The sequence below is a fragment of the Silene latifolia genome, chromosome 7, assembly GCF_048544455.1.
Source record: "Silene latifolia isolate original U9 population chromosome 7, ASM4854445v1, whole genome shotgun sequence".
Lineage (NCBI taxonomy): Eukaryota > Viridiplantae > Streptophyta > Magnoliopsida > Caryophyllales > Caryophyllaceae > Silene > Silene latifolia.
Genome location: NC_133532.1, coordinates 126,935,964 through 126,961,995, shown reverse-complemented (window position 1 = coordinate 126,961,995; position 26,032 = coordinate 126,935,964). Strand labels below are relative to the sequence as shown.

Below are 26,032 nucleotides of genomic sequence, written 5' to 3'. Positions count from 1 at the left end.
CGACTTGAGTACATACATGGGTGCGAGGGGTGGGTGGGAGAGCTAACCATTGTTTGGACAATGGGTTACACAAGTAATACAAATTTTGGTTAAATTTGGCATTAGTGCATAGTAATATACCACCACATGATGCTATTATCCAACCATGTTTTACATCATCTCGCACAGGGTCACTGAAATCTCCGAGACGAAGTTATTTTTGTTGAAAACAAGGTAAATAATCAAGTGAAAGTTTAAACCCATGTGGGGTATTTGTAGTAATTACCATTTGAATCTTCCAACTATGGAGTTTCACCTTTTGTTCTCCTTCTTGTTCTTCAATTTTTTCTCCGACTTCTAAGGTTAATTCTTCAATTCTTGTCTGCGAATTGATGCAATTATCACAACACTCGGGACGATTCAAATTCTGCTAATTCCTCATCTAATTGTTTCGATAATAATTCTTATATATAAAGTGGTTTTAATAGTATATATACCGGAATTTATTATTTACTATGAATTACTAAATTTACTACGAAGTAAATAGGAAAGTACGATTAATTAATTTAGAAAAAAATAACTAGAATTTGAGAGTATAATTATTTAAAAAAAAAAAAAAAAGGCTAAGCTGAAGCTTTGGAATATAATTCAGGGTATGAAACCCACAAATTCAGGGTGTAAGGTAAAAATCCCTTAAATAATTAGTTTAATTAATTTTTACGGGTTTTAAAACTAGTTTCCATTAAATAAGACAATCATGGATTCGGGTTGCTTCTTCCATCCATTAATTTTAATCCGTATTATTTCAGACGGGAAATAGCCCGTCTGAAATAAGAATTTGCGTTCTCATGTATGTTCATAGATTACACTTACATACTCAAAACTTACAAGAACGCCTCTTGGACAGATTTCACCAAGTTTTGCTGGCATATTTACTGGATGGTGATACTCTGTTCGAAATCCGCCATTCATCAAAAATCGAGCAACCACTGTGGTTTCATTTACAGTAGAAAACAAGAACACTTTTCGGAAATACAATTGTAATATCTCGAAAATCAGTTTATGATAAGAGTCGAAATATTACACTCATCACAAGTGATATAGCAAAAACATATTCGTATAATCCCGATAATGGATGTTTTCGAACTGACCTAATCAATTATTCCTAGCTAACTATGTGTCTTTGTATCTCTGTATTGCTTCTGTTACCCCTCGTTGCATCAAAGGGTGGCGAAGATCGGTTCCAATATACAATTGTACCATCTCAAGATATCAACTTACGAGTTACGATGGCATAGTTGGCAGATGACATGAATACCTGAGCTTCTTATGAGAGGCCAAAGCACTTTTCAAAGCAGAATGTATGCTTGCTCCTTCCCGGAATAACGCCTCGTAAAAATGACAAACAAATCGAGATAGTTCATCCTCCTCGTGGTCCCAGAAACCCTTGGATGATTCCGCATTTTTCTCAATATCACTATCTTCCCAATCGCTAATAGGACTAGCTGGTTCTACTTCTTCATCATCCCCTTCTTCCTCTCCTAGTTCAAACTTTCCATTCGCCAAGACACTAAAATCATGACCCGATGTTTGGAACGTTGTTGGTTGCATTTCTGGAGGTTCAACCGATGAACATAAAACGGCTTTGGCACCAGAGTCTAGAAAAGCCTTAACTAAAGGCTTGACCAACCCATGTCTTCCTGTGCACAATACAATTCTGTCCCTCCAAGCTCCAACCTAACACATAATCAAGGAATATTTTCACTTAGGTGCCTTGAGAGTTTGCGGTACTTTACTCCGGTGACCTGAGTTTTGAAAACTCTCATTTTGATGACACGAGGTTTTCAAAATTCTCAGCTTGGTGACGTAAGATACGAAGTATAGCATACTCAAAGTCAAATAAATTAGCAACTTTTCTAGGCATAATTAAGCCTGCAGATTATCTTTAAATAATAATAAAGGTGATTTTAACATAAATTTACAAAAACAGGAGAAAAAAACTACGAATTTATTCAGCAAAAACCGTATGTGATCTGAATGTTAGATTGTTTACATTTCAGGCAACTCAGGTCACCAAATTCAGTTTTTTCTTTTTAATATTTTAAAAACTCAAGTATGCACAAAATAAAATACGAGTATGTAAATATGTACCATCCAGCGAATATCATCGGCAACTAGATGCATGGAAGGGACTGTTCGCCTAAACATATAAGCCCCAATTTCACGATCATCTTCCATCACCTACAGATATAAAAGTAGCTTAGAAGAAATGATTCAGAAGATTTTACAAAAAATATCAGAGTGGAAACAGCTCAAGGTATACCTGCGTCTGGCGCCCTATGTATTTATGAACAATGCAACCAATTTGGAAGTAAGGCCGGTAAGCCACCAAATCAGAAATTGTTGTAATAGAGTTAAGTTTCAACATCTCCTTTCTACCCCGAACTGTTGACAACAAGCTAAACCGTACACTCTGTAAGAACTTCTCTGCTGGCTCTCCAGGTTCAGCAACCACAAACACATCGTTCTGCCAACTGCCAACGTGTTTGACCGTATTTGTTAAGCATTATAAGAAGCTACAAGTTTTAAATATACTCTCTTCATCCCATTTATATTGTCCCATTTCACTTGGTAAATACTAAACAACTTTTTAATTGCTATTTCGTCACAATATACAATGATACTTTTGTTAAAAGATAACATTAAATTATTTGTTTTGACAAAATTAAACGTTTCAAATTCGATAAAAGTACCTTTGCATATATCTGAAGAGATTAATGGTCAAAATATCAAAGTTTAAATGAGACAATACAAATGAGATGGAGATGATAACTGCCATACAGGCCCTTGGTTGCGTGGTTAGGGTCGGCCTATCCTCAAAACAAATCTTCCGAACTAGAAGAAGTTCGTTTACGGACTAGGCTGCCAAAGAGCACTCTGTTTGTACCAAGTACTCAAGTAGCATTTTATGAACTTGATCCCGTTCCTTTAACTGAATGGAACACCGAACTATGCAACATTGACACATGCAACAGAAACGATGAGGCTTGGAAATGGAAAGACCAGAAAATACCAACCTTAAAATAGCACCAGCAGTGTCACTCTGGAGTGCCAAATGAACGATACCCACTTGTGGCGAACTCTGCAGCTTATGGAACAATGATTGGACAGGTAAAGAGAGCTGTCTAGGTCCTGAAGAAGACTTTGCAGGCGGAGAGATAACTTTTGAAGGTTGATTACCATCCAAGCTCAAAGGAGGGACTAAGTCAACTCGACCAACTCTCTGACCAAAATCTGGACTGCACACAAGAGGGCTTGATGGAAAACTTCCAGTAAACATAGGTGAAGCAAAAGGCGAGCTAACTGATGTGGCAGAGAAAGGCTTTGGAGAATTCAAAATTCCTGTCACAGCAACCACTTTTATCCCATTATGAGAACAAAATGTTTCCAGCGATCTTGCATGATGCACGATTCTTCCAGAATCTGGACTATTAGAAGCTTCCACAAGAAGTACATTACGCCTCCATCCCAAAGAAGGGCAACCCTCATCTGACAAAGCAAAAACAACACAAGCATTTACAGACCATTTTCAGGGAGGGGTACATATCTATAAAGAAACATGCAGATTAAAAGCTAAACTATAAGAAGCAATACTAAAAGTTGTGCCTGTTGGGAAAATAACCTTTTCCAAGACACCTTGTTCTTTTCAGGCACAAGGCAGTTTTGAACATTAAGACTCCCATTTATATCGATAAGAAAAGGGAGAAAAAAACTCGAAAATTGAATGAGACGTCTATTTATCAATCTTAAACCACACAATTTTCCTGATATTATCTTCATACAACAATGAAAACTGATCATGGTCAAAGTAAAAACAATAATCTGGTACTATCACAACATATTTCCTTATAAAGACGTCATCTGTTCAAAGAAAAAATGCACAGTAAAAAATGGAATTATGACCAAGGAAAACTAAATACTAGCAATGAAACTCAAGAAGTACCATTTTCAGACTTCGATGGAGATTTAACACCGTCCGGCCATTTTACTTCTTGTTGGAATGGTAACATTAGCCTCTCACCAACACTTTTGAAGGCTTCAGAGTTACTTTTGATGTACTCCTCTACAGCATTTTCCAACCTTAACCAGCCAGCAGGGTCGGTTTCATCGAGGTCCATGTCACAACGGTCATCAACTGTAAGAAAAGTACAAGAAAAGTCCATGTTACAATGAACTTTCATTTCTATTCTTGAAATGAGGAGGAAAACGGAAACTCTTATCCTCAATTCCTCATTGAATAAGAAGCAATCTTGAAATACTAACCAGGGTTAAATCGGAAATAGTGTACATCAGGAAGCATTGGCAACAAGGTACTTAAAGCTTCCTCAACTCGCTCCACCGAACATGCACTTTCAACTAACACTGGCACAGTATCCCAAATAAGCCAGCCAGCCTTTCGGACCTAGGAGGAGACCGGAAGACATCATTTTCTTACATTCTATTTCGCATTTTATGCTTACATAAATTGAACAAAAAGACAGTAATTCAAAAATGTTGGTAGATACTCCGTAATTTAAAAATCGACAACCTTCGTTGGCACAGAGCCGCATCCGATGGAGACCAAACAATCAATTTTCGTGTCAGGCCAGAGCAGTTGAGCCTCCCTTATGGCAAAAATGGTAGGGTTATTAGCAACTATAGCACCATCTTGCCAGCGGTTGACATCTACATAAGGGAACGAAGATGCAAACCATGAGAATTTAACAGATAATAGAAATGAATACGAAGTTGAAAAGAAGATTAAAAGCAATCTGACTTGCCATCTGAAAAATCATCCAGATAGTATGGAGCAGCAGAAGATGCTCTTATAGCTTCCCAGACTTGATGTTTACAACTCCCTATAAAAGCACTGCGTTCATAGCCAACTTGCGCACCGGCATTCGCTCTGCCAGACATGCTGATTGCTGAATTTTCTGAAGGTGAGAGGTACATCTCTGAAGTTCCTGCTGGATACTGAAATTAAACGCAGATGTTTTTCAAATACATAGTAGTAATGGACTTATGTGAAAAAAAAAGTAATGAGAATGACATGAATAGCTACAGTCCTACAGACGTATGTAAGATAACTTTGTCTAGAACCTGATAATTGCGGAACACAAAAGGTTGAGCAGGAACCACGCTAACAAGAGTTGACACCACAAAAACTTTAGGTATTCCTTTAATAGCAGAGTCGATTAAAAGGTTTCCATCTTCATCAGCACAAATCTCTTTCAACAACCTCTCAAACTGTTCTGCACTGTGCTGCAGGTAAAAAGTCAATGCATCCCCACTCCATCAGTGGATTTGGATTCATATTCACTAGAAAAGTAACAGAGGATGGGGGGAGGGGGGGGGGGGGGGGAGGGGGGTGGGGAGGGTGGAAAGCAATACATACTTTAGCACCATGTACTGCAACTCTAAACCGCTGTGAGGAACTTTTGTATATTTGATCCAACTTCTCCCTCCAAGTTGCTGCCTCATTGTCTTTTGAAACAGGTTCCGCAAAGACAAGCTTACCTGATTAAGCAAGTTTAATGAAAACATGGTTAAAATTTAAAGGCAGGTATGTTTCATAAAGTTAATGAAAAAGTTGCCATATTTTAAACTCACCGAGTTTCTTGTATATTTCCTCACACTTTTCTAATGTAATTAACTTGATACCTAAAGCCACCGCCAGCATACCACCAGTTGATGTACCACATATTAGGTCAAACATCTCATGTACCGGCTTTCCCGTACCCTTTTCTAATTCCTTCAAGATTTTTACCGTCGCCAGGCCCTTCATTCCACCCCCATCCATAGTGAGAATCCGAAGCCCTTGCCTTGCTACTGGTCTCCCCCTGATTGCACGCCGGAGGATCTCATTCTCTCCTAAGAAAAGGAGGAACAAGACAATCACTAAATCACATCACTGAAGAATCTCAAAAACACGTGAACATAAGTCTTAGAACAAACCTAGAATCGCCAAAGCTCGGGCTGCAGCTTTGTTGACCTGTGGCTCAACTGTTAATGTCAAGCGCATAAGAAGTTCCCGTAGACTTTCAGAAGTAACTAGCTTCTGCCGATTCTTCAGACTGAATGCCAAATTTCCGACCGCCATTAAAGCTAATTTTTGAACCTACAATGCACAACACATAAATCTTTGTTGTCAAGGGAGTTACAATGGACAAGTAATAATCAAGTGTCATTAAGCTACCTTTGGATTCTTATGACCACACAGTGATTTCAATGACCTCAATACATCCTTGGATAACAGTCGCTCTGCTACATCATCAGATGTAAAAGCAAGGTGCTCCAATACTTTGAGCACAGAAATCAATTCCTCTTGAACAGCTGATCTCAAAACCGTTTCAATGGGTTTCATGATGTCACATTTCATTAGTTGCATTGCGACAGAAACATCGGCAGCAAGGGATGAAAGAGCAGAGCATGCTTGTTCTACCTACAAGAAGGAAACATGTTTTAGCCAATGCTACGAATACTAAGGGACCAGAGTGGATTCATTACTGCCTGACTTACCACATGACGGTTCTCACTGCTTATCATACTAATAAGTTGACGAACTGCATTTTCATCTTTACCAACAAAGACGCGGTGATCCTGATCTTCCATAATTTTTGCCATGGCAGACGCCAGTAGAGGGTGATGGCAAGAAGAGAACCGGAATATAAGTGAGAAAAAGGGACTCAGCTTGTGTTTAGATGCACCAAAATAGGAACTTGTCTCCGTCTATAATTATCAGGTCCAGATAAGAGGGAAACAGGTAATAATCATCAAAATTTTAAAAGATAGTGAAGCAACTAGTGGAAGAGCAAACTACTTCAGTACCTCTATTTCCACATTCACTGCTTTAAAATTTTCATCGGCTACTATTCTGATGTTAGCAAGAGACAGGTGTCGAAGCTTTTGTAAGGGCAAAATCTCAGGAAGGAACTCAAGCGGATTACCAAAAAGCCTTAGAACGCGCAATTCAGACATAGCCCTGCCATTAGAAAGGATTAACTTATTACAGACAAGAATGAGAAATCTTTAGCTGCATTGCATTGTGGTCAATAAAAATCTATAACAGGTAGCAACATGCTGATGCCGTAATCATTAGTGAAATGACCTGAAGTCTAGTAAGGGACGGATAAGTTTATTGTGCTCCAGGGAGAGCTCCACCATCCCAGCACACTCCCTCAACTCCACTGCGTCCACAATTGATAAAATTAGGAAACAATCCGTACTCTACCATATTAAAGGCAGACCATTGCTATACACGAGACTTTATTACTATAATGATCGAGAAAAAAAAATATAGCATATACCAGGCACAGAAGCCAGCATGTTTTCATCAACTCTTAGAACTTTAAGATTTTTGAGCTGGCCAACTTCAGGAGGTAAAGCTAAGAGCCTGTTGTTGTTAAGGTACAGCTTTTCAAGTAGCGGAAGCTGTGTAATTTCTACGGGTAATACCTGTAGTTGCAGAATATATTTTATTAGATTGTTGGTGAAGTTGAAGTGGCCAGATACTACAAAGTTAAATCTACAGAGGTAAATCACGCACAACCACATCTTAGGCCTGATTCTACTGACAGAAAAGTGACGACTAGGCAACAACGATGCTTATACTCTTTACATACGCATATAAGATTTTGACATCATATATCAAATAGCTACTTAGGGAAACAGCCTTTTCAAGAGAACATCAAAAATTTCATCCCACCACCCCACCCACTTAATTCAGCACACTACTTTAATTAAAGTTGGCATCTGTAAAAACAACAGGAAGAAGCAGACTGCTACCATTGAAACTTTCAAGCGGAAAAAATTAACTCCAAAAAGATGACTCGCAAACAGCTTCCTTAGAAGTTACACCATCTTTATAGAGTTTACCGATGACCTAAAAATTAAAAACTCCATCCTTCTATTTCCTCGTCTTTCACTCATCCGCTTGACAACCTTTGACAATTATAAACCAACCTAAAACATTCAATAACCAATGACAAATAATCCAAATCCATACACCTCAAACGTCCTCCGTACTTAACAAATGCCGACTGTACAGAGTACAAAGTATCATTTATAGCATAACATCGATTCCCTCCGTCCCACACGTTCGTTTACCTTTGGGACGAAGTCAGTACAACAGTAAATCATTCAAGAGCACAGAAGTCACATAATCAAAGCAAATCACATCAAACAGTTAACTAATTCACGAAAAATAAACAGAAATATTAACAAACTAACCACATACTTATACAAAAGTAAAAAAAGAGAACTCACAGAAATACCACAACCACAAAGACTAAGAACAGTAACACTATCCCAATCCTTAAAACACAAACTCCCATCCCCAACACCACCACCACTACCTCCAGCCACCGCTGCTGCGGCCGCTTTCGACTTCAACAACCTTGTCAAAACACCAATGCCATCACTCTGCTGTCCCGACCCGGCCGCCTTCTCCATTGTAATCACTCTCAACGGCTCCCTCTTCTTCACCACATTCATCTCCACCTTCACAACACTACTACTACTATCACCTGATTCTTCCTCAATTTTACTATCATCTACCTCAACATTATCATCTTCAACTTTCGTATCATCTTCGACATTAAGTGTTCCGCAAGTTACCGTCTTGAATTCCACGACGACGGTGTCTTCCGGCGGCGGTACTGCCACCATGAGCTTCGATTGAAGGCGGAGTGCCACCTGTTCTTCGTCATCACCGGCGGTCCACTCCATTGACACGTCATCACTGCCGTCATTTCCGTCGTCTTCTTCGCCGTCGCCGGCGATTACGGCGGCGGTTGGGGAGGCGGAGTCATTAATGTCGGTGATTTCATCCGCCGATGATTCGTCTCCGAAATGTAGCGTCAAATGGAAGATTTCCGACGGTCTTTTCCAACCTAATCCCCATGACATTGTCGATCAATTCAAATTCAATCAATTTTAATCAAATATAATCGAAAGATTGTTAATTGATCAAATAAATGAATCAATTAGGGTTTAAGATGAATGCAATGCAAAATCATTTCTGGAAAAAATAAAATCGAAAATATATGATTCAATTGAACGATTGAATGAAATGTAACAAGAAAATGTGATTATGTAAGTTAATTTTATGATTGAAGATTGCGAATTTGATTGATTGTGATTTTCAATTTCCGAGAAAAAATTGAAGAAGATGAAGAAGATGATGATGGTGATGAACTGTTTGATGAAGGTGATGATCGTTTTTTTTTTTTTTACTGTTTGATGAGCAACGGCGTCGTTTTGAGTCGGTTTATTGTTATTGTTATTTGACTTGTTTGCATTGACATTCTTACATGTTACTCCACGTAAAAAGAACTTTCAAACAATCTAGATGGTTTGATTAAGCACAATTAGTTGGGTAACTCACTATAATCTCATGTATCCAACTAATCAATGAGTAATAACTAGTGTAGAACCCGCGCACAAATGCGCGGTTTTTTAGATAATAATATACAAAGACGTTAAATATTATAACTTGTTAAGCGGATAAGAGCGAAAATTTGATAATTTTCACACCAAATAAGATTGATATTTAACTGAAATTAATTATAATTATTACGTAATTATTAAAAATAATATTACTATACAATTACATTTACCAAAAGAATAACCCCAAGTAATGACTTAATTATACAATAAAATTAGAGAATTTGCAAAATGAGATAGTCAACTGTAGAGTACCTTTGTAGCAAAAAAAAAGGAAAATAGAAATATAAAAAAAATTGTGGAGAATATTTTTCTCATATCATCCTCATTATTAATGTAATCTCACATGTATAGTAATTTAAAATATCTCATTAATGTGTGTTTACAAATTAAAAATTAGTAATAGTATCTCCTATTTATGGTATATAATTAATACTTGTATGATATAGTGTGATGACCCATACAGAATATTTCACTTCAGCGGAAAAAATTGAGAGACATCTTATTCTTTTAGAGAAGGGAGATGTGTTAAGTTACTTTCTAAAGTAATCATTATTGCATTATGAAAAATTTAGCAACTTATAGTCTATAGTTTAATACCAATTTTATTTTATTATAATGAAAAAAAATCATAATTTTGAATTTAATTAAAAGATTAGAGTATAATTATAATTATAATAAAATTATATTTTAAGAAAAGTATAAATAGTTTATTAAAAGAAAGTTTTAATTTTTTTCTTTAATAAAACAAATGCATTTTGGAGGGAAAACTAAGAGAATTTTTATTCTCTTAGTAGTAGGGGGATTGTTATATGAGACGGTTTTATAATTTGTATTTAGATTCGCCGGTGGTATTCTTTGGCCTATTTTGGTGTCTCGTGTTGATTCGACGGTGTTGACATATCAACTACTTGCCAAATTGTCTCTCTTTAAACGGATATATCAATTTTAAGTTTAAAACGGGTCAAATATCTTAAATAAGACAAAAGTGTTGAGAGAATTTGTGGCTACTTAATGCTACTTGCACAATTTTTCTAGGGAGTTGCTAAATCCCGCACATGATTTTGCTTAATCCCGCACACTTTGTCACCTTATTCCGTCTTTACCCCTCTCATTTTTCACACACAATTAGAGAGACAATAATCAAAAAGCAAAAAAATCCCAAAAAATAAAAATCATGGATGCTCAGCCACCCCACCACCACTCGCCCCACCACCAGACACACCACCGGCAGCCGCTCACAACCAGAATGCACCAGCAGCAGCCGCCATAAATCGACCCACCACCAGCCTCCATAAACCGACGCACCACCAACTACAATAAACCGACCCACCACCCTTGAAACAGCCACCAAATGACCAAAGTACTCTGAAACAGCCACGACCTGCCCACCACACCCTCCTCAGAACGCTGACCAATTCTCCGACCACCCTACCCGGCCAATAAGACGACTACCAGCAACCACCCCTTCAACAATCCAAAATCCCTAATTCCTAATTCCTAAATTTTAAACCCTAATTGTAAACATCCTTAAAAAAAAAAAAAAAAAAAAAAAAAAAAAAAAAAAAAAAAACATTCAATCAATTTAAAAGGCGTGTATTAATAAATTTGTTGATAGATCGGCGAAATTACTTGTGATATGTGCAAATTGAAATTCATAATTCATTAAATTATTAGCAATTTGGTTTAGGTTGAGAGGAAGACGAGAGAAAAAATTTTTAAGTTGTTTTTTTAACAAAGGGCAGATTCGGAATAAGTTGACAAAGTGTGTGGGATTAAGTAAAATCATGTGCGGGATTTAGAAAATACGTTTTTCTATAGTCAAAAGTTAGTTGTCAAATGGTGAAACAATGGGATATAAGATGCGACATGATAGTTCAACGAATAATGCAGATGCCAACTAGCTTAGCTGGTAAAGTCATGAGAGATGATATTAATGACCTGTGTTCAAACCCCGTTTACATCAAATTCTCTCTTGTGACTCCATTTACCATTTGTGGCTTCCCAATCTTGTATGAAATTTCCTAATGAATACTCCGCAAACTGATATCCAGCCCGTCAACAAGAAATTAGACGGATTCAAGGGTAGAAAAAAGACATTAGGGTACGAGTAGCACGCGAGATTCATGTCAAACAAGGAAGAGGGTATTATTCCGCGTCAATAGTCACTCAACAGGCATGTGTCAACTACATCAAGTAAAGTCACGAGAAATGATCCTCATGACTTGGTTCAAATCCCGTCAAGAATGTACACATGTCCACGATGAAACCATAATTTAGACTAATAATTTTGTCTCATTAATCAATCAAGTTTTAACCTTCCTTCAAACTAGAAATGGCTAAAGTCAAATAAAGAGGAGAAAACTAATGCAGTTGTTCCTCCAAAGATTTACTAACCTAAGAACAAGGAAGATTTAGAGTGACATATATTATTGTAAGATCAGCTCTTACTCCGCTATATCGAATAACTTCTTCAATTGCTTTACCACGCGTTCCTCTGCAAATGAGAAATCGACTGCATTCCTTGCCAGCTGAAACATTTCCTTCTTCCCGAGATCTTTTGATATAAAAGAGTCGAAAAGTTAGTTGCCATCTTCATCACAAGTTCATTGTCTACTATCCCATTCGATTTTCACTATTTTTAGTGATCAACAAATGTCAACTTTGGCCATTAATATCTTCAGATAGACGGTATAATGTAAAATTCCTTAAGTTTGATTAATCAAACCAGCTATATTTCTATCGTCCTTCCAAAAACTTGAAACTATAGTGCATTGCGAAAAATATCAGTCAAAGCCGACATTGTTTGAACACCGAAGACAAATAGGGACAATATAAGTGGGATGAAGGGAGTATTTAGGTATGAAGAGAAAGGTTACTTACTGAAAGCAGTTGCAGCAATGGCGTATTCTTTGGATAAACTGGTAGAGAATACACCGGAGTCGTCAGTGCATAGAGTCATTGGGTGCTTCAGTTTGTATAAATCAGCTGCAAAATTAATCAAATTATCAATACAAAGACCACGCGTCCATTTGTCAGACAGCTTGCCTATCTGCTGTCTGCATATGTGAATTGAAACTAGATTCAAAACTAAACTTGGCTAAGGAAGGAACCAAACCGAAATGATGAGCATCCACAGAGGAAATTGTATTAGTTCGGATGTTAGATGTCAAACATATTTCAACCTGCAAAATGCAATTACATGATTAGACGTTTTTCAGAAGTATTTTCACTATGAACCTAAGGATATAAGATTTGAAGTTTTTCGTCAATTATGTTTTAACTAAATTTTCGAAATCAGACTCTCAGCTCCAAATGTGAGAACTGCAAACAAAAGACGGATGTACAGTGTGATTTGTATCTGAAACTACCAGGATTCTAAACCGATGACAGTACAGTTTTAAATGGATAAAGATGGCACCTTTGTCATCCATATTTTGAAGTTTGAAGGGTTCGCACCTACGATATCAAGAAATGCATCAAGTAATGACACGGACACTAACCGGGATCTTCATCGATTTCAGTTTATTCCATGCATCCTCTTCCAAGCAACAAGCATGGCCAATTCTCTCAGGGTGAAAATCCAGCATTCCATGTATTTCTTCCTGGTTAGGTACCTATACAGCACTAAGTTTACAAACACGCCAGTCAGGTCTAATAATGCGCTCATTAGAAAAGCAAACAAGTATTGAGCAACACATGCCTCTCCACAGTGCAGAGTAACACGAAGACCTTGCTCTCTAGCAAAAACTAAAGCCAGCAAAAATGTTTTCCTGCAGCACAGTCAGAAAGAAGCCATACACAAAACATTCTTAGAGAGGAGAACGCACATTGATTACATACATAAACAGCAGCATCACATTACTCCAATGCCTCAAGGGATCCCACAAATGATGGGTAAAGGGAGTCGCACAAATGCAGACTTACAGTACAACGCAGATAGACAGTTCCTGAATGACTCATAAGGAAAATTGCATCGAATGACTATTACTTTACCATCTAAAAAAGAAATGAAGAGACTTTAGTGAACTATTTTCCTCCATCCATCATAAACCATTTATGGAGGGACTCCATAAAACGGAACTTCATTACATATGTAAAGTTGTAAACGTATTTAATACTCCCTCCGTCCCGGTCAATTGTTATCCTTTGGTTTTGGCACAAAGACCAAGGAAAGAGGAAGGGATCGATTACTAAATGACAAGTGGAACAAATCGAGTATGAATGATCAAATTGCTCTTCAAATTTATTCTTAAAATAGAAAGGACAACAATTGACTGAGACACTCAAATATGGAAAAGGACAACAAATGACCGGGACAGAGGGAGTAGTTGACATGAGAGGTGTACCAGTCTCCCACTCTTGGGTTGCCAGAAAGATCTATGCCAACAACGCCATTGCCCCTCATTTCCAAGGCTAGTTTTACCTGCAATCAGTTTCTGCAAGTCATCTTTCACGACAAATTTACTCGCTCAGAAGCAAAGGTACGATAAACTCAAAGCCTAAAGCAAAGAACCGTCAAAAATTAAAGCCTTAACAAAAGAAGGGAGAAACTTAACAGTTTCCAAGGCAGCTTCAAGGGTCTCTCTTCTATCAATGCTGAGGAGAAGTCTGACATATATCTTCTTCCTAGTTAATCCATTAGAAGCGTTATTCATACAAGTTGCATCCCACTTCTCCAATTCAATGTCAGCAGGAGCAAAGTCTATGTCAACTGCACAAACTCCTCTTAAACCCTCAATTACAGCTTCAACGTAAGAACGCTTCGTCATTCCTTTCAGTTCATTCCTCTGCACTCCAATTTAAAATGCAACAACTCACTCTTAGAGTCTTAGCCAAGTTGTAATTTCACTATTTAACTTAATTTCATCTGCCAACGTTCAAACAAATAACGCTTAACTCGTAATTCAAATTACCAATCTAACTTAGTACCTTTGGGGTAGTTCTTAATTCCAAATACACAACATTCTCAGCAGCAAAGTCTTCAACCACCTAATAACAAAAAATATATCAGCAAAACACCAAGACACTTGGTTTATTTTCAACAAAATACTACCCGAATGCTAGGATAAAACCGTCTTATCCAAGTTTTTAACTTTCGACAATATATATCCCGAAAAAAAGTTTAATTTCACTACTACAAAGCACAAACAAATTCAATCATACTTCTTTGGTGATTCTGGTGACAGTATTGTGATCAGTGGTAAGAATGTGAATCAAATCAAACAACTTGAATACTTCAACCAGTGACCTATCATCTGCATAACACAATCATAATGCAATTAAATGATTCGGGGTCGGCTGACATGAATCAAATCATCTGAAACCGTCCCGGGCATCCAATTGGGGTCCATAATTACGGAAATTAAAGCATAACAGTAACAAAAAACAAAGAAAGTTACATACTTTTAAGGATTACATGCTCAACATCAGAGAAAACAATAATGCCCTTTTCACCCAAATCTTTAGCAAGTTCACTGTAAATCACAGTTTAACACTTAATTAAGCAGATCCCAGATAAAATTAAGTGCTTAAAAATGTAAACATGTTAGAAATTAAACCAGGCCTTACAAAAAAAATTGATCCTTCCATTCCAATCATTTGTTTACATTTTTTTTCTTGGGAATAGGTATTTTAATCAAAGGTAAATAAATGATCGAGATGGAGTGAGTAGAAGGAATCAAGAAAGAGAGAATTACAGTAAAGTGGAATCTCTGACAGAACCATTTAAGTGGGCATGGAGCTCCACTTTTGGCATGGATACATAACACTCCATATCCATCTTCTATGACTGAAGCTGCACTGGCTTCAAGCTTCCAAAAACGACTTTATTTTCTAACCTTTTGGTCCGATCATTTGTTTATTTATTTTTTTTTTTGTGTGACGAGGAATCCGCAATCGCTACCTTCGGCACGCACCGGATAAATGAATGAATGAGAAGGGAAGAATATGTCCAGTTCCGGTTAATCTGTTAGTATTTGACTAGTTTAGACCCCATGTAATATCTGCACGGTATTTAAAGTTTAATATTTTTATAAAATAACTTATATAATATTGGTACCTTATAATTGTTTACATTTCTTATCATTGTATTTTGCTTTGATAAATAAAAGCAAGAACTAAAAATTAGTTAAGAAAATTGAGTCATGAATTGAAATATATTTTAGCAAAAAAAAATTTATAGCATAAAGCTAATGAGTTTTAGTGTATTTTTTTTTTTTTTTTTTTTTCTCACGAAACTAATATCAACGATTTACAGTTTTGTTTTTATATGGAATGTTAGTCAACTGATCATCTAATAATAGCATCAGTAAAAGATTTAATAATTTATAATTTTATATCAATCTATTTTATTTTTTAAAAATATTACACTTTAAAATTTAGTGAAAATAATTAATTTGATGAAAAGATTAATTTTAATGAAAATATAATAGATGACTTAAATTGTAATTATTAGTTTTCTTATTTAGTGAATGAATATAATTATCATTAGTTTCCTTGTTTGATAATATGCATTTTGGCGCGGGAAAATATAAAAATCACATATGCTTTTAATAAATAGGGGCTTTCGGAAAGATTTTAGTGGATACTGTTGGGAAATAAACTAATTGATCCATAAATTTATGACTAAAATTTGGGAGATACGATCTCTTATTGAGAGACCCGACAAAAATGACCTGATCCTGGATAACCCGACCCGCCACTCAAACTCAAGACCCGAGCTTTGACCTAAAACCCAAATAATCCGGCCCGAACGTTTATTGTTTTTTTTTTGGGTTGACCAGGAGTATCCTCTCCCGACAGCTAGGGCAATCTCCTTCGGGGTACTGAAGACAATTTAATGGGTTGACGTTGACCCCTCCCAAGTTTGATTTTTTCATTCGCACAGACCACTGGTTTAAGATATGAGTGCCCTTACCACTCACACCAGCCAACTTTGATAACCGAATGTTTATTGTTGTAAATTGATTATTATCCACAAATAACTTGATAATAGTTGATCCGAAAATGACTTACACCCAAAATAACTCCGCCCGACCCAAAGCTAGCAAACTCAAAGTTGTCCCTACCCGAATTAACCCGACCCCGTGACCCATTTGCCAGGTCTAAATTACTAGTCTTTGTGATCCTATAAATACGTATTGATGACAATCTGCAAGACTGCAAACAAATAATTAATCAAGAAAACCAGTGTCCTACTATTGATGATGATGCATTGAATTGAGAGTCGAAAAATTTGGCATGTACAGTTTCACGGTCTTTGGTTGGTCTTGAATACGAATCATCAGACTACGTAAGTTGGCATAGCTCTGGGATTGTCGTTGAGCATAATGGGCAAAAACAGATTGTTACTTCTGCTTATATTTTGGGGAACCGTTCTTGGGAAGAAGGGGAGTCTCTTCCGGTTAATGTTCTTTTGCCAAACCGCGAGAAAGTACCTGGCATCATAACTTACATCGATGAGCATTACAACGTTGCAATCGTCAGTGCTGAATTACGTGAGACTGATGCTGCCTCGTTTGACACGAATGTGTTTAAATTGGGGGATGTAGTGACCGCTGTAGGGCGCAGAAATGAATTGACGATTTTTCCTGGAAAAATCAACATAAGGAAAGACCATCTCGAGTCTGATAACCTAATGTCATCAAGTTGCAGCATTAATGAGTCGGGAATTGGTGGTCCGCTTGTGAGCAATTCTTCTGGAAAGGTCATCGGAATGAATTTCTTCAGTAGACCAAGAACCCCTTTTATGCCAAGCAATGTTTTGTTGGGGTGCGAAAACTTTATCATGAGACCATCTGTCAGAAAACTTGCTCTCGTTAATAATCGCACCTAATACTTTCCTTTACAGAAAGTCAAATTTTGTTTCGGCTCAGAAATGAATAATATTTCGAGTCTTCAAAGAAATGTCGAAACATCGTATCTCAGTCTTAAACGCAATGTCGAAACACCATAGCTCGATATCATCATGCAGCCAAATTAGACTGTCAAAAGTAACATGAGCAGCTCGTTACAGAGCTTATGTGAAAAAGCCGAGTTTCTGAAAAACAGATGTACTACAAAGGAAAGATTCAAGTAGATATCTCAACTAGAGAAATATTTCTCATCTGATATCAAACAAAAAATGTCAAAATAAATTCTTCCTTCCCTACGCGGCTACTCCGGCCAGCTTCTCTTCAGTTTCTTTCCACAGATCAGCATTTTTCGGAAACCTTTTCTTGAGTATTTCAATCAGTTCCTTCGTCTCTTCCACTTTGGAAATGCTTACGAGACCTTCCACAAGAGACTTCGTGGTTGTAACATTTGGAAACCAATTTTTCGCCATGCTGTCCTTCAAAATCTGTAATGCTGTCTCATAATCACCACCTTTACACAGATAGCATATTAAAGTGAAGTAGCAATCACTGTTCGGTTTACATTCGTGGTTGGCCATACTCTTGAACAACTTCTTTGCATCTTCGTACTTCCCTTCCTTGCAAAATCCGTAGATTAAATTAAAGAAAATGTCGGTGTTTGGCTTCATCTTTCTCTCAAGCATGCCATCTAACAAAACCTTAGCCTCAGACGATCTTCCTAACTTACACAAACTCTCGATTCTAACATTATATATATTCTGAGTCGGTTTTATCCCATGCTCTTTCATCAAGGCTAGTACCTTCTCAACATCTTCAAATTTCTCCTCTTTATAAAACCCAGCAAGCAAGTTAGCGAAAGTTGTTGCATTTGGCTTGCAATTCTTCCCAACCATTTCAGCAATGATGGAATATCCCGATATTGACTCACCAGCTCCACCAAAAGCCTTGATAATTGTATTGTAAGAATCAATGTCGGGTTGAATGTTATACGTTGAGGGGAAATCCGTAAATATCCTTTTGGCCTCGTCGTACTTTCTAGCTACTATGCAAGAAAACAACAGGGCATTGAATGCTTTCACAGTCCTAGGAATACCCATGTGCTCCATTTGCTCAAACGTGGTAATGCCAGTGGAGATCATACCTGCGAAACGTATTATCAAAAGATTTTCTACCAAGCAAAAACCATGGGAAGTATTAAATATGGGCCGAGTCCGAGTTTTGAAGGTTATAGTGACCACATTTTCAGGCGGTATCAGTGACATTTATAGCACAACCACCAAGCTGCAATGAATGATTGCGAAATCAAGCCTTGAAGGCTTGAACTTTGATTGAATACCATCCCCACAAACGGATGATAAAGAACAACAACCCGATTCACCAAATTAATTACCTTTCCGTCTCATTTCTAAAACACTATTAACAACATGATTTCACATTTCTACAACTCACATCATCAATAGAATCGAAACGAAGCTTAATTACACACAACTACCTATAATCACAATGAATGAGCATCAATCAAATTACCAAAAACAACCCAATTAACCAAATTAATCCATCAATCATTTAAACCATTCAAATTACTAAACCACTCACAACACCAATAGAATCGAAACGAAGCTTAATTACACACAACTACCTATAATCACAATGAAATGATCATCAATCAAATTACCAAAAACAACCCAATTAATCAAATTAATCCATCAATCATTTAAACCATTCAAATTACTAAATCTCTCAGAACACCAATAGAATCGAAACGAAGCTTAATTACACACAGCTACCTATAATCACAATGAATGAGCATCAATCAAATTACCAAAAACAACTCAATTAACCAAATTAATCCATCAGTCATTTAAACCATTCAAATTATTAAATCTCTCAGAACACCAATAGAATCGAAACGAAGCTTAATTACACACAACTACCTATAATTACAATGAAATGATCATCAATCAAATTACCAAAAACAACCCAATTAACCAAATTACTCCCATCAATCATTTAAACCATTCAAATTACTAAACCACTCAGAACACCAATAGAATCGAAACGAAGCTTAATTACACACAGCTACCTATAATCACCATGAAATGATCATCAATCAAACTACCAAAAACAACATTACCCAACAAATTACTCTATCAATCAAACAAACCTCTGAAATTACTAAACCACTCACAACATCAATAGAATCGAAACGAATCGTAATTACAGTTATTACACAAAACTACCTATAATCACAGTAAAATGAACACCAATCAAACTACAACCAACAACTAAATTGGGTTATCAATCAAACAAACAACTCAAAACACCAAATGAATCGAAAAGAAGCGTAATTTCACATAACTAGGTACAATCACAATGAAATGAATCGAAAAGAAGCGTAATTACACACCTGCTTGACCATAAAGAACAATTGAGTACAAAACGAAACTCTCATTTTGCAAATCAGGCCGATTTTTGAGCTCTTCCAGAAAACCCTGAATACTCTCAAAATAATTCGACTTAGAAAGTTTCGAAATCGCAAGCGAAAACACCCTGCGATCAAGGTGAAATTTAGGGGTTAGGGCAGCTGCCCGACAAATATTGAGGATTTTTTCAGGGTTAGTTTCGGATTTGAGAAGAGAAAGTGCTGCCCGTGATTTCTCTTTGCTTGTTAGAATTACTTTGGAATCTCCGCTTAGGATTGAAGATGATGAGCAGTAGTTTCTGAGTTGAATGAGTGTTCTTGATCGAAGTTTTGTGAACAACGCCATTTTTGGGGAAAAATTGAAGAAATTTAGGGTTTTAGGGAGGGTTTATGATTTATGACTTTGTGAGGGTGACTCAATGTTTTGGACATGTGAGAGGTAACGAGCTCCCGATCCGAGCTCTACTAAGGAATCGGCTTGTATTTGGCCCACTTGGTTTGAAATTGGCTGAAATTAATTTTGTCCCATTTTGAGCCGCGCAGATTTCGAGAAATTGCGAGTCAGCTCAGATCCTTACATATATTGTAAGCGGTTTATGATTTGTGAGGTTGACTCAATGTTTTGGACGAGTGATGTAAAGCGATCCGAGCTTTACTAAGGAATCGGCTCCTATCTGGTCCACCTTGGCTCGAAATTGGTCCACCTTGGCTTGAAATTGATACGGGGCCGGTGACCAAGATAATTATCTTTCTATTGGTGCGTATATTGTCTATCTTGGTTGTAATCCGATTTCGAGAAATTATGAGTCAACTCAGATCATTTATAACTCTAATCGCGTAGAAATTGATCCTTACATATATTGTAAGCGGTTTATGATTTGTGAGGTTGACTCAATGTTTTGGACAAGTGATGTAACGAGATCCGAGCTTTATTAAGGAATCGGCTCCTATCTGGTCCATCTTGGCTCGAAATTGATGACCAAGATAATTATCTATCTATTGGTGCGTATATTGTCTGTCTTGGTTGTAATCCGATTTCGAGAAATTATGAGTCAACTCAGATCATTTATAACTCTAATCGCGTAGAAATTGATCCTTACATATATTGTAAGCGGTTTATGATTTGTGAGGTTGACTCAATGTTTTGGACGAGTGATGTAACGAGATTCGAGCTTTACTAAGGAATCGTCTCCTATCTGGTCCACCTTGGCTTGAAATTGATACGGGCCGGTGACCAAGATAATTATCTTTCTATTGGTGTGTATATTGTCTATCTTGGTTGTAACCTGATTTCTTGGGGGTTCCAAGAAGCAATAAACCATTGCTCGTTCTTCTACTGAGGCCGAGTATCGCTCCATTGCTAATACTGCAGCTGAACTTGGCTCCAGAATTTGTTTCGTAAGCTCCACATTGCTCTTCATCTTTCATTTCTGGAAGAAGCACCTTGCTCTTGATTTTCATTTTATTCGCGAAAGGGTGGAGTCCTGGTGCTTTCCGTGTTACCACTGTCAAAAAATAATGACCAGTTAGCAGATATTACTCTCCAAGATCGGTCTTTCTCTTCAGACGTCCGCCTTGGGGGGCATGTTAAGATATTGTAATCTCTCCGTACATATCTTGTATCTTTTTGTTATTTGGTCTATCTTTTGTAATCTTTTTAGCTTTGTACTCCTTGTATAAAATACTTGCTCTCATTAATATAACCTAATTTTATTAAGCTTTAAACATTAACTCTTCTACACTTGCAGAGTTGCAGGTGATGGACTCATGGACCCTATGGGTTAGTCCAGATTTTACGAGTGATTGGTCCCCCGTCTCGTGTTTAATTAGGTTCTAAGAACCGAGGCTTCATAACCGGGAGGGCCTATAGTTGTAATTCTACTCAATCGTATGTGTATTTTTTTTTTGGTGGTGCAAAACCTGATAGAAATAAGTAAAAACAATTACTCCGTATTTACGCACTCATAGTTAAAAAAAAAAAAAGAAAAAAAAAATGAGCAGCTCGTTACGGAGCTTATAGGAAAGAGCACAAGTTTCTGAAAAAACATAGTACTCCTAACAAACAGATGTACTACAAAGGAAAGATTCAAGATTCAAATAGATAGATATCAACTAAGAAATATTTCTCAGCTGATATCAAACAAAACATGTCAAGATTAATTCTTCCCTCCCTAAGCGGCTACTCCGGCCAGCTTCTCTTCAGTTTCTTTCCATAGATCGGCCTGCTTCGGAAACCTTTCCTTGACTTTTTCAATCAGTTCCTTCGCCTCTTCCACTTTGGAAATGCTTACGAGACCTTCCACAAGAGACTTCGTGGTTGTAACATTTGGAAACCAATTCTTCTCCCTACTTTCCTTCGAAATCTCTAATGCTGTCTCGTAATCACCACCTTTACACAAATAGTAAATTATAGTGAGGTAGCAATCACTGTTCGGTTTACATCTGTGGTTTGCCATACTCTTGAACAACTTCTTCGCATCTTCGTACTTCCCTTCCTTGCAAAATCCGTAGATTAAATTATAGAAAATATCCGGGTTATTTAGCTTCAGTTTTCTCTCAATCATGCCATCTAACAAAGCCTTAGCCTCAAACGATCTTCCTAACTTACACAAACTCTCGATTCTAACATTATATATATTCAGACTCGGTTTTATCCCATGCTCTTTCATCAAATTCAGTACCTTCCCAACATCTTCAAATTTCTCTTCTTTATAAAACCCAGCAATCAAGTTAGCGAAAGTTGTTGCATTTGGCTTGCAATTCTTCCTACTCATTTCAGCAATGATCGAATACCCCGACATTGACTCACCAACTCCACCAAAAGCCTTGATAATTGTATTGTAAGATTGAACATCGGGTTCAATGTTATACGTTGAGGGGAAATCCGAAAATATCCTTTTGGCCTCGTCGTACTTTCCAGCTACTATGCAAGAAAACAACAGGGAATTGAACGATTTCACAGTCCTACGAATACCCATTTGCTCCATTTGCTCAAACGTGGTAATGGCATTGGGGATCATACCTGCGAAACGTATTATCAAACGATTTTCAGCAAGCAAAAACCATGGGAAGTATTAAATATGGGCTGAGACAGCGAATTGCGACCGAGTTTTGAAGGTTATAGTGACCAAATTTTCAGGAGGTATCGATGACATTTATAGCACAACTACCAAGCTGCGACGACTGATTGCGAAATCAAGCCTTGAAGGCTTGAACTGAGATTGAATATCATCCCCACAAACGGATGATAGACACTAGATGACCACTTTCTACACCAAATGGAGTCCACACATATAATAGTCGTAGCCACAAGATGACAAAAAAGAGTCTGCACATTACAACTGAGAAACGAGTTCAAATCTCTTGATCGTTTTAATTGTCAAACGACTCAACCTGATTTGGGGTTTCACAAGCTTGAAAACCCCGAGTGAGGACAACATAAATGAAAACCGCACAGAAATTATATCCATAAGACCATAACCCTACCTAAAAAAGAAATTTGTTTCCTCATCTTCTACGCCATTTCCCAATCCTACTGTTTCAAAATTCAGCATTCTACCATCTTACCGGCATCAAGTTCAAATCTTTACGTGATTATCACTGGCCCATGTCACATATGTTCTCAACATAAAGCCCAAAATTTTGTCTTCTTCATCACACCAAATTCATATCTTTTCATTTATTTCACGAACTCAGTTCCCCAAAACAAACTCTTCCATTTATTTTTCCCGTTCACCATCCCAGAACAAACACAAACCTAAAGAAAATTCCTCTTACCCGGATAAATTACAAATCCTTTTTGACTCTTATGACCGCTACTAAAATTTCATGATAACATTCACAGGTGCATACTTTCACATACTAACAATTAACAACAACCCACATAAGAAAATTAGTCACTACGCCTACCCAAACATGTTCATCAAACAATACCTATGCTACGTCAACTCTTCCCATTCGGTTAGATACCGTGACCAGCACTTAACACTCGGACAACACCTATTTAAAACTAAAATATGCAGATTTTTCATAAAAATAACCAAGTCCGAAAGTTGGGCACCAACCCATGTCGAATACTTGTAAACAAGTATGAGTATCACAGAACAGTACACTAAAAAGAAACAAAAGCCACCCTATTAACAACAGCCTAATTAACCACGTTACTTTATCAGTCCTCCTGAAACACTACTAACATAATTTCACATTACTTCCAAATTTCCAATAACCAAATCAACCAAACCACTCAATACACCAACTGAAACGAAACGTAATTTCACACTACAAGCTATAATCACTCTGAAATGAACATTAGACAAACTACCACAACCACCCAATTAAGCAAATTACTTCACCAATCCTTCAGAAACACTATTAAGCATTAACATGATGATTACACATAACTACCAATAACCCAATCACAAGACCAATGGAATAGAACCAAAACGTAGTTTCACAGTCCTAGCTACAGTCAAAAGTAAAATGAACATCAATCAAACTACCAACAGCAACCTAATTAACCAACTTACTTTAACAATCCTTCTCAAACACTATTAACATGATGATTTCACATTGCTACCAATAACCCAGTAAACCAAACCACTCATGGAGCGTAATTTCGTATGACTAGCTATATTCACAACTCACAATAAAAATGAACATTAATCACACTACTACCAACAACCCAGGTAACCAGAGTTGTTCATCAATCCTCCTCAAACACTATTAACATGATGATTTCCCAGCACTACCTATATGCAATTAACCAAACCACTCTCAACACCGATAGAATCGAACAGAACATAATTTCACATTACTACCTATAATCACAATGAAATGAACATAAATCAAACTACTAACAACAACCCAATTCACCAAACTAATTACCTTTCCTTCTCATTTTTAAAACACTATTAACAACATGACTTCACATTTCTACCACTCATAACATCAATAGAATCGAAACGAAGCTTAATTACACACAACTACCTATAATCACAATGATTGAGCATCAATCAAATTACCAAAAACAACCCAATTAACAGATTACTCCAATCAATCATTTAAACCATTCAGATTACTAAACCACTCACAACAACAATGGAATCGAAACGAAGCGTAATTGACAATGAAATGAACACCAATCAAACTACCACCAACAACCCATCAACCAAATCGGGTTACCAGTCAAACAAACCTCTCACAAAACCAAATGAATCGAAAAGAAGCGTAATTTCGCGTAATTAGGTACAATAATAACGAAACGAACAGAAATCAAACTACCAATTAATCAAAAAACAACTGTAAAATTGAAAAACGCACCTGCTTGACCATAAAGAACAATCGAATGCGAAACGGAACGCTCATTTCGCAAATCAGGACGATTTTTGAGCTCTTCGAGATAACTCCGAATACCCTCAAAGTAATTCAACTTAGAAAGTCTGGAAATTGCAAGCGAAAACGCAATGCGATCAAGGTGATATTCAGGGGTTAGGGCAGCTGCCCGACAAATATTGAGGATTTTTTCAGGGTTAGATTCGGATTTGAGAAGAGAAAGTGCTGCCCGTGATTTCTCTTTGCTTGTTAGAACTACTTTGGGATCTCCGCCTAGGATTGCAGATGGTGAGCAGTAGTTTCTGACTTGAATGAGTGTTCTTGATCGAAGTTTTGTGAACAACGCCATTTTTGGGGAAAAATTGAAGAAATTTAGGGTTTTGTGGAGGGTTTATGATTTGTGACTTTGTTAGGGTGACTCAATGGTTTTGGACGAGTGATGTAACATTGTAACGAGCTCCCCATCCGAACTCTACTAAGGAATAGGCTCGTATTTGGTCGAATTGGCTCGAAATTGGCTGGAATTAGTTTTGTCCGATTTTGTGCCACGCGGATTTCGAGAAATTACGAGCGGCTCAGATCATTTATAACCCTAATCGAGTAGATATTGATCCTTACAAATATCCGTATAAGCGATTTTGACTTGCTTATGTTAAATATTGATTTTGACTAAGTATACACCAAGCCTACACTCGGTACCAACGTAAACGAGCCCTCTTCTTTGTGATTAATGAAACCCATGCTGTCTATGATCCGAAAGGGATCTTAAGAAACCGTGGTAGGATATAAAGATGTTGGACGTTCAATAATGTTTAGAATTAGGTCCGACAAAAAAACCGGTATGTAATAGTAATAATGAAGAAAATACGATTCAAGTTTGGCTCGATATCATCCTATTCTCGACTTTTACAAATCCTCTTTAGTCACGCTCACTATCGATCTCACTTAGGGAGTCAGATGT

General features: G+C 37.2%; 5 protein-coding genes across 5 annotated transcripts; 1 reads left to right on the top strand and 4 right to left on the bottom strand.

Annotated features, from left to right (window-relative positions):
- Positions 1-1,005: 1,005 nt before the first annotated feature.
- Positions 1,006-9,438, bottom strand: LOC141593068 (phospholipase A I-like). The gene is made up of 18 exons (XM_074414012.1): positions 8,284-9,438; positions 7,326-7,473; positions 7,127-7,205; positions 6,847-7,000; positions 6,538-6,747; positions 6,215-6,460; positions 5,974-6,136; positions 5,629-5,889; positions 5,414-5,535; positions 5,119-5,280; positions 4,800-4,992; positions 4,568-4,704; positions 4,303-4,441; positions 3,983-4,174; positions 3,057-3,528; positions 2,303-2,513; positions 2,131-2,220; positions 1,006-1,716 (listed from the first exon to the last, which is right to left on the bottom strand). Exons 1-18 carry the CDS (start codon positions 8,923-8,925, stop codon positions 1,264-1,266), a joined length of 4,074 nt encoding a protein of 1,357 aa, XP_074270113.1. The 5' UTR covers positions 8,926-9,438; the 3' UTR covers positions 1,006-1,263.
- A 2,288-nt stretch (positions 9,439-11,726) lies between these two features.
- On the bottom strand, positions 11,727-16,084 carry LOC141593067 (N6-mAMP deaminase). Its single transcript, XM_074414011.1, has 12 exons — positions 16,029-16,084; positions 15,162-15,444; positions 14,869-14,939; positions 14,629-14,720; positions 14,395-14,454; positions 14,022-14,252; positions 13,812-13,888; positions 13,166-13,235; positions 12,966-13,079; positions 12,581-12,647; positions 12,346-12,450; positions 11,727-12,019 (listed from the first exon to the last, which is right to left on the bottom strand). Exons 2-12 carry the CDS (start codon positions 15,242-15,244, stop codon positions 11,910-11,912), a joined length of 1,080 nt encoding a protein of 359 aa, XP_074270112.1. The 5' UTR covers positions 15,245-15,444; positions 16,029-16,084; the 3' UTR covers positions 11,727-11,909.
- Positions 15,734-17,299, top strand: LOC141590787 (uncharacterized). Its single transcript, XM_074411344.1, has 2 exons — positions 15,734-15,740; positions 16,713-17,299. The coding sequence occupies exons 1-2, from the start codon at positions 15,734-15,736 to the stop codon at positions 17,297-17,299; spliced, it is 594 nt and encodes a 197-aa protein (XP_074267445.1).
- A 97-nt stretch (positions 17,300-17,396) lies between these two features.
- Positions 17,397-20,180, bottom strand: LOC141593066 (pentatricopeptide repeat-containing protein At1g11630, mitochondrial-like). Its single transcript, XM_074414010.1, has 2 exons — positions 19,726-20,180; positions 17,397-18,459 (listed from the first exon to the last, which is right to left on the bottom strand). Exons 1-2 carry the CDS (start codon positions 20,084-20,086, stop codon positions 17,612-17,614), a joined length of 1,209 nt encoding a protein of 402 aa, XP_074270111.1. The 5' UTR covers positions 20,087-20,180; the 3' UTR covers positions 17,397-17,611.
- A 1,593-nt stretch (positions 20,181-21,773) lies between these two features.
- On the bottom strand, positions 21,774-25,509 carry LOC141593065 (pentatricopeptide repeat-containing protein At1g11630, mitochondrial-like). Its single transcript, XM_074414009.1, has 2 exons — positions 25,060-25,509; positions 21,774-22,762 (listed from the first exon to the last, which is right to left on the bottom strand). The coding sequence occupies exons 1-2, from the start codon at positions 25,418-25,420 to the stop codon at positions 21,912-21,914; spliced, it is 1,212 nt and encodes a 403-aa protein (XP_074270110.1). The 5' UTR covers positions 25,421-25,509; the 3' UTR covers positions 21,774-21,911.
- Positions 25,510-26,032: the final 523 nt, after the last annotated feature.